At 39.2% G+C, this 19,322-nt stretch overlaps 1 protein-coding gene across 1 annotated transcript in view; it reads left to right on the top strand.

Moving 5' to 3' along the window:
- Positions 1-1,153: 1,153 nt before the first annotated feature.
- Positions 1,154-19,322, top strand: part of DAW1 (dynein assembly factor with WD repeats 1) — a 35,123-nt gene continuing 16,954 nt past the window's right edge. Inside the window, exons 1-6 of the mRNA XM_036997707.2 lie at positions 1,154-1,270; positions 8,466-8,538; positions 10,237-10,381; positions 11,780-11,838; positions 14,318-14,440; positions 18,094-18,193. Coding sequence (XP_036853602.1) covers positions 1,231-1,270; positions 8,466-8,538; positions 10,237-10,381; positions 11,780-11,838; positions 14,318-14,440; positions 18,094-18,193 — 540 coding nt within the window. The 5' untranslated portion in view covers positions 1,154-1,230. The remainder of the gene's footprint in view (positions 1,271-8,465; positions 8,539-10,236; positions 10,382-11,779; positions 11,839-14,317; positions 14,441-18,093; positions 18,194-19,322) is intronic.

Below are 19,322 nucleotides of genomic sequence, written 5' to 3'. Positions count from 1 at the left end.
GACGGAGATGACTATACCCAGAAAACCCTAAATAAATGACTTGGTCTGGTCTGAACCTCAACCGAAGTCAGGGAGGTTCAGACCCAGAAGGACCTACTGCCTGAGCTCTGGAGGCCTCAGGTGGAGACATCCGAGGGCCCTGCTGTCTTGGGCATACTTTGCATCTGTCCTTGTGGTGCCAGGGTCCCGGGTACTTGCTCTGGATCCTGCTGAGTATGCTGAGAAATGTTGCCCAAGAAATGAATCAAAGATACTGGGCAGGTTAAACAAAGTTTTATTCAGACTTTGTTAGGGGTGCAGCTTGGGAGATACAGATTCAAGATGCAATTAAATTGTGTTCCATTAAATGACGAAATGGAGGAGGCTTATAAAGGTAAAAACCACAGGTTAAGGAGAATCACATCATTGTTCATCGAAAATTATGATTGGCGCTTGCCCTGAGGTAAAGGTGCTTATTAGGTGGGGACTGCAGCTGGTATTTGGAAAAATTCCAAGGTTGCAGTCAGCAGAATGCAGTCCATTTTGTCCTTGAGATGTTGTGGTTTAGCAGTTTAAAGTTCAAGTTTGCACTGGAGTGAGGACGTATTTGGCCCTGTCTCAGCAATGTCCCTTGAATCCATTTTGATTGTCTGACAAGTGTGACTTCATCTTGAGTTCTAAAAAAAGTCAAATATACATTCAAACTGGCGAAGAACCAGTGCTGGCAAGAAATCCAACAGACCAAAGGGCCTGGAAAGCCTTAAACACAGGTGCCAGGTGGATAGACTTCCAACACCCCTGCCTTCCCATCCCACCTCCGCACTCACTAGACTGCCACCTTGTAGTTCCCATTTTTAGGGGTCTCATCCCTGAGATGAGGGAGGTGATAAACGGTGCATAACTCATACCTTTGTTGGACTCTGAGTGCAGATGCATAAACCGCTTCTGGCAGTGTAAGCAAAGGCAGGCTTACACTGAGGGCATTTTTCCTTTGTGGGTACAGGAGTAGGGCATGAAAAGGGCCCGTGAATGGTCACGCCGGGCGGGATTTCTCTTCCATCCCTCCTTATTGGAAACCCAATGGGCTAAAGTGCGCGCCACCCAGCGGGTGGCCGAGGGCCGGCGGGCAGGGCCGGGACGCGCCGCGCAGGAGCCCGCGGAGCGGCTGCGCACGCGCGCCGGAGCCCCGCTGCTGTTAGGCCGTCTCCATGGCGACGAAGCCGGTGGACTGGGGGTTCCCGGAGCGAGAACATGAAGCTCAAGAGCCTGCTGCTCCGGTATTACCCGCCAGGTACCGGCCGGGCCCCTCGCCCTCCCCTGGGGCCCGGGGCTCAGGCCCTGGGAGGGGCGGGGGCGGGGTTGGGGGCGGCGCGGTCCCCGGGGCGCTGATCCCGGTGCGACAGGGAGGGGCGCTTCCCAGCACGGCCCTTCGCTCCTTCAGATGCTGGCCCCTGTTCCTCGAGACTTTTAAGAGGCTCTTCCATAAAGTCTCTAAACTTTTAAACTGCGGAGTTAGAATGCTTTCCGGTTAGTTAAGAATGGGACGCACGGGGAGGGAGGGGTGGCGATTGGTGCTGTCCTGGGATACTGGTTTCTGGAAAGGCAGACACAAGGACCAACCACATTACTTTTTATTTTAAACTTACCAGAGTGATCAAGTCAAGGTGTGTTGAATATGAAAAGAAAAATGCATACTCAACAAAGCCTATTATATTAGTGACTATATTCCAGACATATCACTTGATCGACGCCCTTTTCAGGGCTTATGCGCAGGCGCTCTGTGCCCCAGGCCACCGGGCTTTAAAGAAGGGCACAGTCCTTCATTTCAGGGAGTTACGGAATTATGAAACAAGTCCACAGAATGCCGTAGTTTTAAAGTAGGATAAACTTGTCTGGCTCCCTTGTTTCAAAGGTGAGGACACAGTCGCCTTTAGAGAGGAAGTGATGTCCACTTGTACGGGACAGAAATAGGAGCAGAACACTTGGATTCTAATTCAGAACTCACTTTAAAAACAAGAAGAATATAAAATTAGAGTCTACAAAACTTGTCACAAAGCAGTAGATGACCAAATATACTAGCCCACTGAAGAATTTGGGCCTCCTGGCAACACTGGGCCTGGACAGCAACTTTCCCCCATGGGAAGTTGACATTTGTAGTAAAAATACTCATTTTCTCCCTATTAGAACTCCAATTAAAATAACAGAGTGAAATAGGTGAGAGGGGGAAAAAAATTCGTGAGGTTTGATATCTTGATCTGGGTGATGGTTGCCTGAATGTATGCCCATGTCAAAATTCATCAAGCTGTACCAAACGACATGAAACATGGAAACTCTCTAGATATGAGAGGTCATCGTGAGTTAACATGAATAGCTTGTTCTCTTTAAGGTGTCCACAACTTCCCTTGGCTGTGCCTGCATGTGGACTGGCACTGGTTCCCAGGAATAGAGTGATACACGGATGTCTTGCTTTCATCCTTCCCTGTGGAGTGTAGATGAAAACCATGAACTCTGGGATCATAATAAATAATCTCACCAAAGAAAAATTTTGAAACTTGGGCCATTTGTTCTGATCTGCCAAGCTGTCAGTCAGAGCGTGACAGCAGCACCCATGGGGCTATGACCCCTCCCGGCTACTTCTCACTAACCTCGTTCCCGGCAGAGTACATACACCTCCTTGGGGGAATGTTGTCCCGATTTTTCTTTCCTTCAGTATTGAACTCACTCCTATTGTGTTTTCACCCCCACTTCTCCACTGGAACTGCCCTTTTCAGGATCCCCAGTGATTCAACATTGCTAAACCCACTGACCAAGTCCTAGTCCTTGCCTTTCTTGACGTGACAACAGCATTTGGCCCAAATGGTTATTCTGTCCTCTTCTGGCCTACGACCAACACCCTGTTTTTACTCCTGCCCCATTGTCCCTCCTCCTTGTTTGCGTCTCCGCCTCTTTATCTTCATGTTGGAGTGTCCCAGAGCTCCGTCCTTGGTCTTCTCTATCTATATGCATTTGCTGGGCCATTTCATCTTTTCTCAAGGCTTAAAGCCATGCTGAGTAGCCCCGAGTACTGAACTGCCAGCCTGGTTCTTCCTTCAGATGTGCGTTGGGCCTCACACAGGGCCTCTGTGGCCTCCCTTATCTCGGTCAGAGGCAGCTCCGTGTCTCCATTTGCTCGTGTCAGAACCTTGCACTCACCCTTTTCTCCTCTCCTGTACACTCTTGCACATTCGTTCATCCTCTTCTCTCTTGCACACTCCACATGTGGTCCAGTAACAAACCTGCCAGCTCACCTTCCAGATATATGTGGAATCCAGCCACTTCTCCCCACGATGATGGCTCCTCTGTCTTTCGCTAGGGCTTCCACCGTGCCCCACCTCAGCCTGTTTCCAACACAGCAGCGGGGTGACTCTGTTAAAATATAAGTCTGATCTTAGTACTTTTCTGCTCAAGCTCTCCAGGGGCTTTTTAGTTCACTTCAAGAAGAAGGGCCATGATCCCCCAGGTCCCACAGGACCTTCACCCCCTTTTGCCTCTGAGTTCACCCTGCTTTCCCCTCTAGCAACACCACTGTCCTTGATGTTCCCCGAATGCGCTGGGCCCCAGCTCAGTCTCTGCAGTTCTTTTTACCTAGAATATCTTCTCCTGCGCGTCTGCCTAGCTGATGCTCTCACATTCTTTAGCTCTTTCCTCATAAGTAAGTGAAGTGAATAAAGTGAAACTTTGCCTTCTAGAATTTCTAGAATACATCATTATTTATTGAATCATCCAAACTTTCCCCATTAATTTGAAATGTTACCTTCACTTAATTTTAAATTCCCAAATATACGTGATTCTATAATATTGATCTAATTTTGTATCAGAACCACACTTTATTGTTTTATAGTTTGTTATAATATTTGGTACGTTTTCAAATTCTAAGAAATAAAATCATCATAATCACTTTAACTCCACAAGTTACTTGACATTTTCACAATATTGAGTTTTCTCATCTAGTAATATGTCTTTCCATTTATAATGATTTTCTTTGATATCTAATATTGCAGCTAGATATTGCACATTCCTTGTTAATTTTATATTTAGGTATTCAATGCAATTATAAATGTGATCTTTTCTTTAATTTCATCTTTCCTTGTCAATATATGCATGTCTTATCTACTTCCAATCTTACCTTCTGCATTCTATTTATCTTTCTAAGTCCCCCTAAATCCTTTCTGGAATGCCTATCATATCAACAGGTTTTATAAAATGTATAAATCACAGGCATGAAAAGGATCGCAGAGGGAATATGGTCATCATGTTATCATAACTTTGTATGGTGACGGATGGTAACTACAGGTATGATGGTGAGCATTTCATAAAGCATTTCATAATTTACATAATTGTCATATAACTATATTGTATACCTGAAACTAGTATAATATTGTATGTTAGCTATACTTCAATAAAATAACTTTAACAGTGTTATAATATCCATGGTTTGCTGAGACGTATGATATGGCACAAGAAGCCTTTTTTCACTCTGTGGAAAGTACAACCATATTTGCCATGGTCAGATCTCCATGAGCCTTTCTTTATTCTTTGTGAATTTGCTTCTTAAACCAGAGTTTGGTTTCATTTCTTTTATATGAAAGAATTACTTCTTAGGGAAGAAAACAAAACACAACTGTGCCCAATAGCCTCTTACAGTTACAGTTAGAATCTGACTTGCTTGCCTGCTGTGTTGTGGTGTTTTAATCAGTTTTTTTTTTGTGTCATAAGAAGAATGTGGAATGATTTTTCTGTTCTAAAATTAAATTATAGCCGATACAGTAATCCTTCAAGTGTCAGGGGACCTCTGGGGCTGGGGGTCCTCAAGGTCAAGTCTCTTTTCATAATGACCATATCATTTGCTTTTCTCCCTGGGTATTGACATTGGCACTAATGGTGCAAACGCAGTAGGCGTTGAAACTGCTGGCACCTTACTACAAATTAAAGTAGTGACGCCAACTCCAATAGTGTTCACTGTATTCCTTAGAAACACACACTTGCAATAGGAAAAATCCCCTCAGTTCAGTTTCCCTTGAGAAGTCCGTGATGAAGCAGAGCCTATTCATCAGGTAAGTACTGACACAGAAGTACATGTATTCTTGCTGAGGAAAAGGAAATACTCGAGCTGCTGCCGTGATGTGTGAGCATTGTCTTGAGGGAAACACATGTGCAGTTGTTTGAGTTGAGAGATGAACCAGCCATATTTTTCATGGAACACCATTTTTTCTTGCAAGACTAACTGAAAAATAAACATGGTTTTTAGATTTGGACATTTGGCAGGATGTTTTCTTGAAACTGAACAAAGCAGAAAATTTTCAAGCAAAACTGTCAGTGTTTCTTGCCAGTGATGAAATTTGAACTTTCAAGAAAAAAGTAGAATTTCAGGAGACTTGTATCAAACTACGATGAACTCAATAGCTTACCAAAAGAGTTTTGTGCTGATAGATATGGGAAGTGCTATTGACAATTGTGATTTTGTGGGGGGGGCATTGCATAATGAGATATGCCAACATTTAGAAGATGTACATAACTCAGTAAACTAATATTGTCAGATGTCTGATATATGATGTCATAAATCACACGTGGATAAAATATCCTTTGAAAGTGTGAGATAGACAAATGGATTTTAATGTAACAGAGTATGAAGGGTTTATTGATGTGGTTTCAGATTCTGTATTACAACCAATCTTTATGAACCTACCTACCACTTGTTAAGTTTTAATGTAGTCTTATAAGAAAAGATTATCCATGATTATCTGAAAAGGCAATTAAAATATTAAAATATAGATGTGCATATGGCCAGATTTTTTTTCTTATACTTCATCCACAGCAACATACAGCACCAACTTGAATGCAGAAGTGGAGGAGGATCCAGATCTTTCTAAGCCAGATATCAGAGAGATCTGCAAAAGTATAAAATAGTCCTGCGCTTCTTACTATTTTTTGGCAAATATAATCATTTCTCTAAAATATGTTATTTATGTTAACATGCCATGAACTTATTACCTCTATTTAAAAACAATTTAATATTTAAAAAGTTTCTCAATTTTCATAGGGAAAATATTACAGAAACACAAACTCTTTGGTGTCCTCAATAATTTAGAGTGTAAAGTGGTTCTAAGACCAAAACTTTGGAGATCCACTGGTCCGTATCCATAGAGGTAGTACAATAAAGTGGCTGGGAGGCTTTGTTCAGTTTTTGTTTATATTTATTATTTCTTTGTGTTTCAAATTGAATATATTTCATTGATGTCTTCTGAGTCTGTCCTTTGTCCATCTCCATTCCATTACTGAGCCTACTCAACATTTTGGTTATTGGACTTTTTAGTTCAACAGTTCCCATTTGGTTTGCTTTAATAACTTCCATTTCTTTAGTAACTTCCATTTTTCTAAAATTTTTCATTATTTTCATTTGCTTCAAGTGAACTTGTAAATCGCTGCTGAAGCATTTTTATGACACCTTTTCTAAAATCCTTTCAGATAATCCCAGCAACCGATTCATCTCTATGTTGCTGTTTGCTGATTATCTTTCTCTGGTTCTTGGTAACTTCTTATTGTATCCTGGATATTGGAGTTTATTGATCGTCTTTCCTGCTTATTGTACCCTGGATATTTTGGTTATTATGTCAGGAGACTCTTGATCCTGTCTAAATCTACTTTGGCAGGCTGTCACCATATTTAGATTTAATGTATATAGGTTCTGGTCTACTTTTGTGATTGTTAGGTCCAAAGCAGTGTAGTTTTCTTTTTTATTTATTTAATTTTTTTATTAAGGTATGATTGATATACACTCTTATGAAGGTTTCACATGAAGAAACAATGTGGTTACTACATTTACCCCTATTATCAAGTCCCCCCCATACCCCAATGCAGTCACTGTCCATCAGTGCAGCAAGATGCCACAGATCCACTATGTGTCTTCTCTGTGCTACACTGTTCTCCCCGTGATTCCCCACACCATGTGTACTAAACATAATACCCCTCAGTCCCCTTCTCCCTCCCTCCCCACCCGCCCTCCCGCACCCCTCCCCTTTGGTAACCACTAGTTCATTCTCGGAGTCAGCAGTGTAGTGTTCTTTGCCCTTTCAATGTTAGCCAGGTCTGCTTTGTTTTCCCAGTGCTGTTGAGGCTCCTGCTTAGTCCCTGCTCATACCACCTGCAGGGGCAGAAGGTACCCCAATATGCCTGCTCTCACTGGGTGACCTTTTGGTGGTGGGGGACAAGGGTCTGGGCCTGGTTATGTCACTGGTTAAAAGGCAGGGATACACTGCTTTGGTGCCTGGCTGTGGGCTGGGATCTGGGACGTCCCAAGACTTCATTGCACCTCTTTTGCAGGGAAATGAGACTGGCCAGCTATGGCCTCATTGTGGAGTGGGGTCTGGGAGATCTTGGGACTTCCCCGTACACAGTTTAAATGGCCCCTTGGGACCCCAGTTTCTTTGGCGCTTTGTTGCTGGGCCTGCTGCAGGCAGATCAGACAAGCTGCTGAGATCCAGCTTTGCCGTGGGGACTGGGCCAGCCCAGGGCCTCCACTAGCGCACCCCCTGCAGGGGCCCCAGTTGTGGAGCAGACTTGCTCCAGGGAGAAGGGATTTCTGGTCCAGGGTGAATCCCCCATGAAACTTGTGAAACCGAAATAAGTTAAGAGGAAGTCAGGAAATAAGTCAAGGTCAGGAGAAAGGCTTTTATTTCTTATTGCTGCTTGAGTTCGCTAGCCAGGTCCAGGCCGACCGTCTCCTCCAGCCACTGCTCACGCTCTACCACGATGGGGCGCTCTCTACTTCTTTCCCGCTCCTTCCGGGAGGAACTCCATTGGCTGGTCCTTGGTGACTGGCAGACACCAGACTAATTACATACCAGGAATGGAGGGGAGGAGAGAACAGCCAGCTCCCGCCCCACCCTTTGCCCCAGATCTACAGGAGGCTCTGCAGTGGTAAACACCTGTTGGTATGTAAGTGAATTAAGGCTAGGCTGAGGTTCTCTGGAAATTCTGCAACTTACTTCACAGGCCCCCATTAGTTCTTTGTTTGACTTCTCTTTTACTGGTCCTTTGGCCACAGAGAGGAAGCTTCGTTGTTGTTACTGGTTGATTTTTGTTGTCTATGCTTTTTGGTGGTTCCAGGCAGCAGGTGCTCTGGGCCCCAGGTGGGGGTGTGTGGGACATAAAACCCAGGGGATGTGCCACGCTGTCATTCTTCAAGTTCTGAGGCTTCTAGCCGGTGTACCATTTTCTCTTCAACCTTCAATTATTTTAGCATTGCCTGTTGAATAATTTCAAAGATACTTTTAGTTAGAGGAAGAATCAGGAAAAGTGAGTTTATATAATCTGTTTTAAAACCACACAACACTGCATGTTTTATGTTGAAAAATTAACTAATAAAAATAAAAAAATTATGTCAAAGTAGAATAACTGCTGACATAGGTTGTCATCATAAGTGGTTTATAATGTGTTTGTTTTTATAGGAATTATGTTGGAATATGAAAAGAGTGGAGAATTAAAGACCAAATCCATAGATTTGCTTGATCTTGGTCCCAGGTAAGCCAGCTATACCATGCAACATGTATTTCATATCCAAATTTTTTACTGGAGAACCCTGACGTAGGCTGATATATACATGAGCCACATAAACTCAGACGACAAATTGCTTCAAATACTGTACTGTGGGGTGTTATTTCCTGATTGGTTCAGTGAGTTCTACTCGAGTGTCTGCTGGATGAGGAGCAAGAGGAAAAAAGCTCAGCAGTCTGCCCTTTCCAAATAGACACCTTTTTACGAATAAATCTTTCTGTTCAGAACGGTTTTAGAAAAGTTGTGAAAACAGAGCTCTCACATACTCCATACCCAGTATCCCCTATTGTTGAATTTAGATTATTATGGTACATTTGTCGTATCTAATGAGCCAAAATCGATACATTATTATTAACTAAAGACTGTATTTTATTCAGTTTTCCTTGTTTTTTTTGCCTAATTCTCTTTTTTTTTCTCCAAGGCCCCTCCCCCAGGACACCACGTCACACTTAGTTGGCAGGTCTCCTTAGACTCCTCATGGGGTGAGAGTTTCTCAGACTTTCCTTATTTCCCATGACCTTAATACTTTTGAGGAGTACTTGTTTTTGCATTTTAAGAGTATTACAGAGCCTGTTAATTTCTTAGTAGATAATATCTCGTGGGGCCTGTGGTACATGATCCTCCTCATTAACTGTCATGGGGTGGAGCTGGGTGACCCCATCTTTGTCTCTCAAGCTTGTTGCGCGCCAGAGGAAAGACTCTCATGAGATCACATTGCCACGGGAATTCTTCCCTTTAGGCAATCTTATGCAAAAGTCCGCTTCAACAGGCCGAGTCAGATCAGCAACTATACCTGCAGGAGCCAATATTCAGATAAGGTGGAGACATTCTGAATGGGAAAAAACTAAAAGTAGAACAAAAATACCATGGTACGGTTGTGGCCCAGAGAAATAAGCAATCTTTCATTGTGATTATCTTCTTGCTTCTATTTTGGATGTTTTGAGGTTGATAGACATGAATATTTCTCTTGAAGTAAGATTCTTTTGGACTAGCCCCAAATTATCAGAATTGCTGTAGGTAATTTGAATCCTGGAGGAAACTTGGAATCTGTATGTTTCAGACCAGGTCCCTTTCAGGGAAATCATAGTATAGCTCAAAAGAAATATTACCATCATTATCCTCATTCTTTGAATATTTTTTTGGTTAGATACTTTCTTTTTCTCTAAAAGTATTTAAAACCTAACCTTTCTGAACCTCAGTTTCCTCATCACTCAAATAGTTGTGATGAAAGCATTGCAAGGGTTGGTATAGCATTAAGTGAGAGAACATATGTAAGGTGGAAAGAATAGTCATACCAGGAACATTCAATACATGTTCATTTAAAATTAAAAATAGGGAAAAAACAAAGAGAAAGAGCTCATTTTCAGAACCTCCGTACTTGGCCTTTTTAGGTAAACAAATCAGAATCTTCACACACCTTCCACAGGGGAAGTCTTAGTTAATGAAAATGCCTTTTGGGGAACCCGAGCTGCTTTCATCCATGCTGCAGTACTCTTTATTGATTTGTGTGATTTTTATTTCCCAGAAATCTCTTGGGAAAGATAACGGTGTTCTCGCCATTGTATGTATAAATGTTGTGCTTCATAACACAATATAATTCTTGATGTAGTAAAGGTACATGCAATTGTTGGCACAGCAAAAAGTAGCTTTTTGTGTGGATTTCAGTACTGATGTCAATGCCTTAGTAGAAGAGATACAGAAAGCAGAACCTCTGATCACAGCTTCACGATCGGACCAAGTGAAACTTTTAATACACAGATTACAAGATAAACTCGGACAGCACAGCAACCACAAATTCTATCTTTTTAAGGTAATGCGTGTTTTTAAAAGATGAGGTAGGAGGACTTCAGTGAATTGGTTGATAACCTATTAATTTGAGGTAAAATACAAGTCATATTTTCTCTTTCCCTTAGTGTCTCAAATATGTTTGTTAAGACTAAGTCTCAATAAATGTTCATTGAATGAATGAATGAGATTCAAACATTTATTTCATGAGGTTAAATAAAAATTTGTAGTAAGTTTAGTTGTTCTTCATAATGGTAAGCCTAAAGGATAGTCATTAAGGTAATTTTAAGTTATTGAAAAATAAAATTTTTTTCAGTTAAAGTATTATTAAAAAGTTATGTTTTATTATATCAGTATTTCAGATTTTCTGCTTCTATATAAACTGAACTATATTTTATTAAATTATTTAACAGTTTATAATATTTAATGTAATAGTTTTAATACAATGCAAATTGCTTATTTTTCTCTATAGTTAAAGAAAGGTAGGCATCTATTCAAGAACAGCTTTTATTTTTTCTGTATATTTTAATGATATTTAACAGTATATTCTAGAACTGCTTCATATTACACTATTTTATGTTTTAAATATGATTATCATAAAATGTAATTTGTTACTTATAAACTCAGCATATTCTATCTGATAGACAATACCCAGGCAACCTTTTGTGTTCAACCTTTCAATTTACTGAGAGCACGAGGTTATTCTTGTAATATTTCTTCCTCCGGCAGGTGGCACTATTTAACTTCAAGTATGAGCTCTATAACTAGTGGTACTGTAATTTATCTTTGAAAGGGAACACTTTTGGTAGTGAAAGGGGACACTACTAATTATTACGCTCTGTCAGTACACAGAACTAGGATTGTCCCAGCTTGGCCAATCACTGTATGTAAACAGACTATCCAATTTATGTATATTCATTAATAAATATAAAGATCCATATCTGTTGGACAATGAATGTAGGGACTGAAAGATAAATAAGACATGTCCTGACTCTAAAGAAGCTTAAGGATTCAAAAAGCAATAGTGCACTGTAAAATCCATAATTGAAACATATTTAGTGTGTTTTCTCTATATGCTGTTCGTACTTATATACAAAATCATGTGCAATGTGTAAAGAAAATATTGCAGATTAGTGCTATTTGATATCTTATTAAATAGCAGTAATTTATCTTCAAAGTAAACTTATGGAAAGCAGAGATCCGATTATGTTTTCGTAGTTATTTATAACTACCAATTGTATTATTGTTCTTAATAATAGAAGGTACAATGTATTTGTTCTCATTTGTTCAGATACTGGGTATTGTCCATTTACTATATACAATTAAGACAAACAAATGTCTTCATTGGTTTGAAATTAAAATTAATGAATTAAACTTAATTTTGTTTGAGTTTAAAACAAATGGTGTTTTCTTTTCTTTGAAGGTTCTCAGAGCACATTTACTGCCATTGACTAATGTTGGCCTTAATAAATCGGGTTCTTGGTAAGGTTCTCTATTTATTTAAAAATATTTTTGTACTGAATTTTACTTTTTTGAGCCATTCTAGGTTCACAGCAAAATTGAGCAAACTGAAGATACAGAGATTTCCCATATACCCCTTGTCCCCACATACCCACAGCCTCCCCCCCACTGTCAACATCCTTGAAGAGTCATACGTTTGTTACAATCATGAACCTACATTAACACATCATTATCACTGAAAGGGCATAGTTTGCATGATGGCTCACTCTTGGTTTCATATGTCCTAGGGGTTGACAAATGTATAATGACAAGTATCCACTACAGTGTCATACAAAGTAGTTTCACTGCCCTAAGAATCCTCTGTGCTCTGCCTATTTATGTCTGTTTCTATTTCTATTTCTATTTCTATTTCTATTTCTATTTCTATTTCTGTTTCTGTTTCTGTTTCTGTTTCTGTTTCTGTTTCTGTTTCTTTTTCTGTTTCTGTTTCTATTTCTATTTCTATTTCTATTCCTGTTTCTGTCTCTGTTTCTGTTTCTATTTCTATTCCTGTTCCTATTTCTACTCATTACTTCTAATTTGTAACAATCAAGGGATGTAAATTTCCTTTTTTAGATAAAAGTTGTTTATATTTAATGTGCACACCATCATGATTTGATATACATAGTGAAATGACTGCTACAAACTAATTAACATATCACCTCCTCACAGTTACCATTTTTTCTGAAATCTATTCTTCTAGCATATTTCCAGTATTTGGTGTAGTATTATTAACTATTATTATAGTCATCATGCTGTACATTGGATCTATAGAGTTGTTCATCCCATGTAACGGCAAGCTTGTACCCTGTGACCATCTCCCCCCAGCCTCTGGCAACTGCTGGCCTGCCTACTCTCTGCTTCTATGAGTTGGACATTTTTTTTTAGATTCCACATATAAGTGAGATCGTAAAGTGTTTGTCCTGTGTCTGGCTTATTCCACTTAGCATGATGTCCTCCATGTTCATCTGAGTTGTTGTAAATGACAGGATTTCCGTCTTTCTCATGGCTGGATAACATTCCATTGTGCACATGCACACACACCACATTTTCCTTCTTCTTTCATCCCTTGATGGATACTTTCATCGTTTCCATGTTTCGGCTATTGTGAACATGGGAGTGCAGAAATTTCTATGAAATCCTCATTTCATTTCCTTGGAAATATACCCAGAAGTAGGGGAGCTGGATCATATGGTAGTTAATTTTTAGTTTTCGGGAGGAACCACCGTATGTCTTCTGCAATGACTGTACTGATTTATATTCCTGAAGAAGCTAGGAGAAAATGCCTAGAGAAGAATCAGGGATACACTACCTTGCCAACCTTCCTATTTGGTTGAGCTTAAATATCAGAATTTGTTTTCACTTATTATTATTGCCACTTGACATTCAGCACACATATCAATTTTGTGTATTTTTTTTTCTGTGTTGAGGAAATATCTTGCCTAATGGAATATTTAAGGAATAACCAAGATGCTATTAGTTTACTTTAAAATATTAGAGCTCAATATGCTAAATATATTCCTGCAGTAGAATAGTCATGTTAAAGGGTTTCTAAATTTTAAACCCTTATTGAACATTTATTATTAGTGTACCAGTCATGTTCCAGGTCCTGGCAATGATGGTGGTAAACCAGGTGGGTAGAAAGACTAGCACGTATAACACAGACAATCCAGTTCTTGAGTGACTAGCAAAAAGGTGAGTGTGACCGCTGTGGGTGTGCTTTGGGAGAAGCTGCATTCCCAGAGAGAGCCAGACCTGCTGGCCTTGGACCATGAGCAGAAGTTCCATGTAAGGAAGGCCGATAAGTAACTGCAATTTCAGTGAGGAAAATGGATTTGTAAGGGCCGCATGTGAGCCAAGACCCATGAGATGATGGTTTCATTTGTTTAGGCAAGACACGGAGGCTATGGACCTGGTGAGAAGTGGCTACAGTTGGGATGTGTTTTGAGACTGGGCTGACAGAATTTACTAATAGACTCTGCATGGAATGTGAGGGGAAGAGAGGAATCAGATGATGCTAAAATTTTAAGGTCTGACCAACTGGAAGAATGGTGCTATTCATTGAGATCTAGTAGAGTTTCAGAAAATGTTACTGATTATTAACATGTAATTGATTATTAACATTAATTGCATAATTATTTATAAGATTAATTATTATTTATAAGATTAATTAAAGAAAATTATTTCTTATAAATAAATGCATAATTATTTATAAGAAAAATTGTTGACAGGGTTACTATTTATTTTATTTAATGACTTCCCTTTGGGTTTGGGATAAAAGTGGAATATCTGTGAGTCAAAGGATTTAGATTTTGCTCACAATTTAAATGTTTGTTTTTCATACACAACTTCCATTGTGCAAAACAAGATAAATGGGGTTACAATCTTGCGGGTGAAAGCGAGGTCATTATTAACACGCTGATGTTCTCACCTTGTGATTTATTTATATCCCCTGTGTTAGCTTTATCACAGGAAGCTATGACCGGACATGCAAACTCTGGGATAGTGCATCTGGAGAGGAGCTTCTCACCCTGGAGGGCCACAGGAATGTGGTCTATGCCATAGCGTTCAACAATCCTTATGGGTAAAAAAGACAGTCACCATTCACTTATTACTTCTTAGTCCACCAATTCATTTATTCATCTCTCCCTAAACCTACTGGGGGAAGAAAGGGAGAAGACAGAGAACTAAAATTGATTGAATGCCTAATGTATGCTTTGAAAGTCCTTTAAATACTTCCTTCAATGCTTGAAGGAGCCTTTGGGTGGGTATTACTGTGCTCATATAAAGTATTTAAAGTTCAAATACCTTCCCAGGATCACACAGTAGTAGAGCGGAGAGGAAAGTTCAAGCTCAGTGCGCTGACCCTCTGCTTTTGCGAGGTCTCTGGCAGGGATTCTCTGTGATGTTCACAGTTCTGACTGACGCTTCTGAGGAGTGTGGCATACACACGTCACACGTTTGCTTTGTTTAGAAGGTAATTTACACTTTTTCCAGGTAGGAAAAAAAGTGTAAAGTAATGTGCTAAATAACAGTACAAAATGCAATAGATGCATTTTTAAACCAACTTCTAAGAGATTTAGTAGATTAATCAACGTTCTCTATCCTTCTGCACAACATACAGCTGCCGTCCCCGGCGGCCTGAACACTTCCAGCAACCAGGCTACCACTAGTGCGCTCAACTTCTCCCCCACTGGTTAGGTTCTGACCTTACCAAGAGTTAGTTGCATTGGTCATAAACCTAGTCATGTTGGTTGGGCTTTCAGTTATAATTATGTAATTTAAATGAATGCAGCTTTATACTAAAGAGAGATGAGTGTGAAAATAAAGCTGTTGTTTTCTATAAAACATAGATAAAGTAATTAAAAATTTTACTAAGTGAAGTTGTAGATGAGATATAGAAAGTAGAAAACACATTGTAAAAATTTAGAAAAAGTCTGTACTTCTGTGCAGACTATAGATTGTATTTCATTTAAGTTCTCATGCCATTTTAAAGAAAATAGTGGAAGTTGTAGAAGTTGGATCTGATTTCTGTAAGACAGATAACAGACTCCAATTAGCTGACACATAGCCAAAGAAAAGGCCTTGGCCTCCTGTCAAAAGATTGGCAAATGAATATATATTTGTATGTATTTGAATAAAAATTTTAAACATTTGTACCTTTTTCATGATTGCCTGTTTTAACTGACTTTTTCCATTAACCAAGCTAGTTCAATAAATATAGTTCTTTTACTACGATATTATGATAACTAGAACAAAACAGTAAATGGTTTAAAAGTTAAGAAGAAAAAGATCATTGTGATCTCTTCTGGAAAGTCTGTAAGGGTTATAGGAGAAGCAGGAAAATGAGAGATGGGAGATAGAGCAGAGGCCAGGACACCCTGGGCGAGAGGATGTTAGCAGCTCAGGATTTGGGGAGGGACTTTGTCCTGGGACCTCAGAGGCCCCAGTCTCTCTAGTGAATATTTCATGTTAAGAAACAGAAACGGGTGAGGTCAAAGCGTTCTGTGTAGCTGGAACTCTGTTCTAGAGGACTGAGTTGTGCGGAGAGGTGTGTGGACAAAGGAGTGACACGCTATGGCGCTGTTTCGAAAGGACTGCCCTGGCAGATGGAAGGGGTCAGAGGGTTTGGACTGGGAAAAAACAGGAGACAGGGAGATTACTTTAGAGGCAGGTAAAATAATAAATTCATGAGATGATGAAATAGGGGCAGATGCAATGGAAGAAATTTTATAAAAATTCAGTGAACTTAGAGTAGATATACCACTGATTTAAAAAACTTCATTCCTAATTTGCTAATGTCATTATGTCTTTTGAGAATATAGGATACTTTAAAAACACATCAATCATGATGGCTCAATTATACTTTATTGGTACTTTAAAATGAATAAATATTCCAATTAAATCACAGAAAATTTAACTTTCATGTATTCATTTTTACATTGTAAAGTATAAAAAATTTTATAATACGTTATTGCACCAACTTGGGAGAGAAAGATTTTATTGAAATTATAAATTATATTGTTTTACTTCCAGTACAATTCCTACTTGAATCGCAATGATATTTAAAGGATTTTCTAAGTATAGTCTCCATAATACCATATCCTTTCATAGTCTGCTTAACACACATGGTATTTTTGGATGTCTGTCTGAGAACAAAGATTTTAAGGGATGGAACACCTTACCTTGTGGCCTTTCTGTTGGATTCTACTAAGAGCTCCTGACGGAAACTCACTTGTCCACCTACATGGTCTGATGATGGATGTATGGGATAAAGAACAGTTTTTCATTGCACTTAGAGATGTTGGGGTTTTGGCAGAGTGCTTCAAGATGGCCACCAAAGAAGAGGAAATGTGTGTGTGTGTGTGTGTGTGTGTGTGAGAGAGAGAGAGAGAGAGAGAGAGAGAGAAAGAGAATGGAAACAAACTTCAAGTTTCATGTTTATGTGTAGTATACATTAGGTCAAGAGTAAGCCTTTGATTCAATAAAATAATTCTAAAAAATAATCGAAAACAGTATCTTTTATAATGTGATGTCATTTGCACAAAGAGAACAATATATGACAAAAACAGAAACTGATCAAGAAACAATGGCAACTTGAGACTGATATGTTTGAGGGGCAGTGGGGATGGAGGGACAGAGCTGGGAGCTCACAAGGCTGCCAGCATATCTTGAGCAGAATAAACGGAAAGACATGAAAAACACGTCTGATGGGAAATGCCTTAGACTGGATGTCAAGGGAGAGAGGCAGTGCAGAGACTGGCTGGAATACCAGCCCTGCGCATGAGGGGGTTTGGGGTTGGGGGATGGGCATGCCCCAGTGCAAGCTAGAAACCCCAGAAACACTGTGTGGGTGCCGGAGAACAAAGGAGAGGTCGATGCAAGGCATTCGAGTTAGTGTAGACAAGTGTGAAATCTGCAGCTGTGCTGAACACTTAGAATTACTCTGGGATATGTGCTTTAGGTCTTAAGACTTCACATTTTTGAATAATGAGCTTGCACTGTAAATGACGACCCAACTGGGTGGACATTTTGATGCTTTGCTTTAACAGCACGTAGGGGTCTAGGTTTTAGTTTTTAGGAAAAAGGGAAGGATTTTAGCTCCATGACCAAAGGGTAAGCAGGCTGACCTGCTCTTCCTTGTTGGGTGTGGACAGTAGCTCCATGGTAAACACGGGGAAGCCTCCTGCCTGAAAGCGACTGAAGTCTTTATCATATTCCCTCTCTAACTCAAAGACCTTACAACTGGAGGAATACAAGTATTATTTTCCCAAGGAGAAACTCACTGTCTAAGTTCGTATGTTAATTGGTTTGGACCTTCTCATTTTTCTTTTTTTTGAACTCAGTGCTGTCCTTTTCAGTAGACCTACTAACAGAATATGACCATGTTCATACAAATCATATGGTACGTGATTAACTTCCATTTCTTAGTAGTTTTCTAAATTGATCTTTTACTATATTCATTGTGCTAATTTTAAAAACTATTGAAATCCTAAACATAAATTTATAGATTTAATGTAAAGTATTTAAAATAAAACATAAAAACTGATACTATTAAAAAATTAGACCCTTTGTTTTTTCCACTGGAACAAATAGAGGGTTGCTTATTGTTTTAAAAGTGAAACAAATATCTGAGCAGATAGGGATTCATGTATTAATATCACTTGCCTTAATTAAGTGTATCATATGCTACGGTTGAATTTATTCAAAGTTCCACTTTTTTTTTTTAAATCTTAGTGACAAAATTGCCACTGGGTCCTTCGATAAGACTTGTAAACTATGGAGTGTAGAAACTGGAAAATGTTACCATACCTTTAGGGGTCATAGAGCTGAAATAGTGAGTATATTTATTTTATTATGTTTTTTATGTTGCTGTTTTTCTTTAAGTTTTTCTTATTTAAAATAGACTTTAGAGCAGTTCTAAGTTCATAGTAGAACTGAGTGGAAGGTTCAGAAATTTCCTATAAACTCCCTGCCTCCAACACACAGCATGCTGCATTATCAACATCCCCTGCTTAACTGGTACATGTGTTAAAACTGATGAACTTACATTGACACATCATTGCTATTTCTTAGGATTCCATTATAAAAGTAGTGATTTTACCTTTATAATTAATTGTGTGATTCTAGCCAATATTTTTAGTCTATATGTATTTTCTATAGTGATGTTGATATGCTTTACAAACTATTCTAGTTTTACTATCTGCAGATGTTGTCAAAGAACCATATTCTGCATTGACTAAGAAAACATGTAATATGATAAAAATATGAGCCCAATATAAACCTGATTTTTTCTTTTTGACTGACCTGTTTTAAAAGGATTGACTTGATGAGGGTTGATGAAGGTCTTTAAAAAGCTTTTAAAATAACTTTTCTATATCTTACAGATATTTAGGCTGATTGTTTTCTGGATGTCATTAGAACAAATTCATACATAGTTTGATAGTCTAAACAGATTTTACTATTGGGAAGCCCTCACCTTTGGCTAATTCTATGTTATGTTTTGTAATACTTAGTGAAATAATTAGCATCCTGTGGAACAACTGATAGCTTTTAAAAATAGACATTTATTTTAGGATTAAAATTTATTTATAGTCATTCTTCCAGTTCATGGTTTATTCATCCAGAAGCTCACACTTTGTTCAAGGCGCTTTTCTAGACACTGCGGGAGACTGTAACTGGCCCTTCAGTGGCACTCAGTGTACACAAAGAACTGTCCTGAACAATGTCCTATATGTTCCTTTACATAAATTAGCTTAGTTGCACTCATGACAACCCTAAGAAGCAGGCATCTCCCCATTTTACAGCTAAGGATGCTGAGGCATAGAGCACTTAAGTAACTTGCCCAAAGTCATAAGGAAGACATAATCCTCGTTCCCATAGTGTGGCTGGGTTTCCATACTCCCCTGGAATTTTGAAAAGGTTTTCTTTATATATAGTTCCCAAGAAGACATTCATATTTTTCA

This window comes from Manis javanica, chromosome 12 (genome assembly GCF_040802235.1).
Source record: "Manis javanica isolate MJ-LG chromosome 12, MJ_LKY, whole genome shotgun sequence".
In the NCBI taxonomy this organism is placed as follows: domain Eukaryota; kingdom Metazoa; phylum Chordata; class Mammalia; order Pholidota; family Manidae; genus Manis; species Manis javanica.
This window is presented reverse-complemented; position numbering and strand designations above follow the sequence as displayed.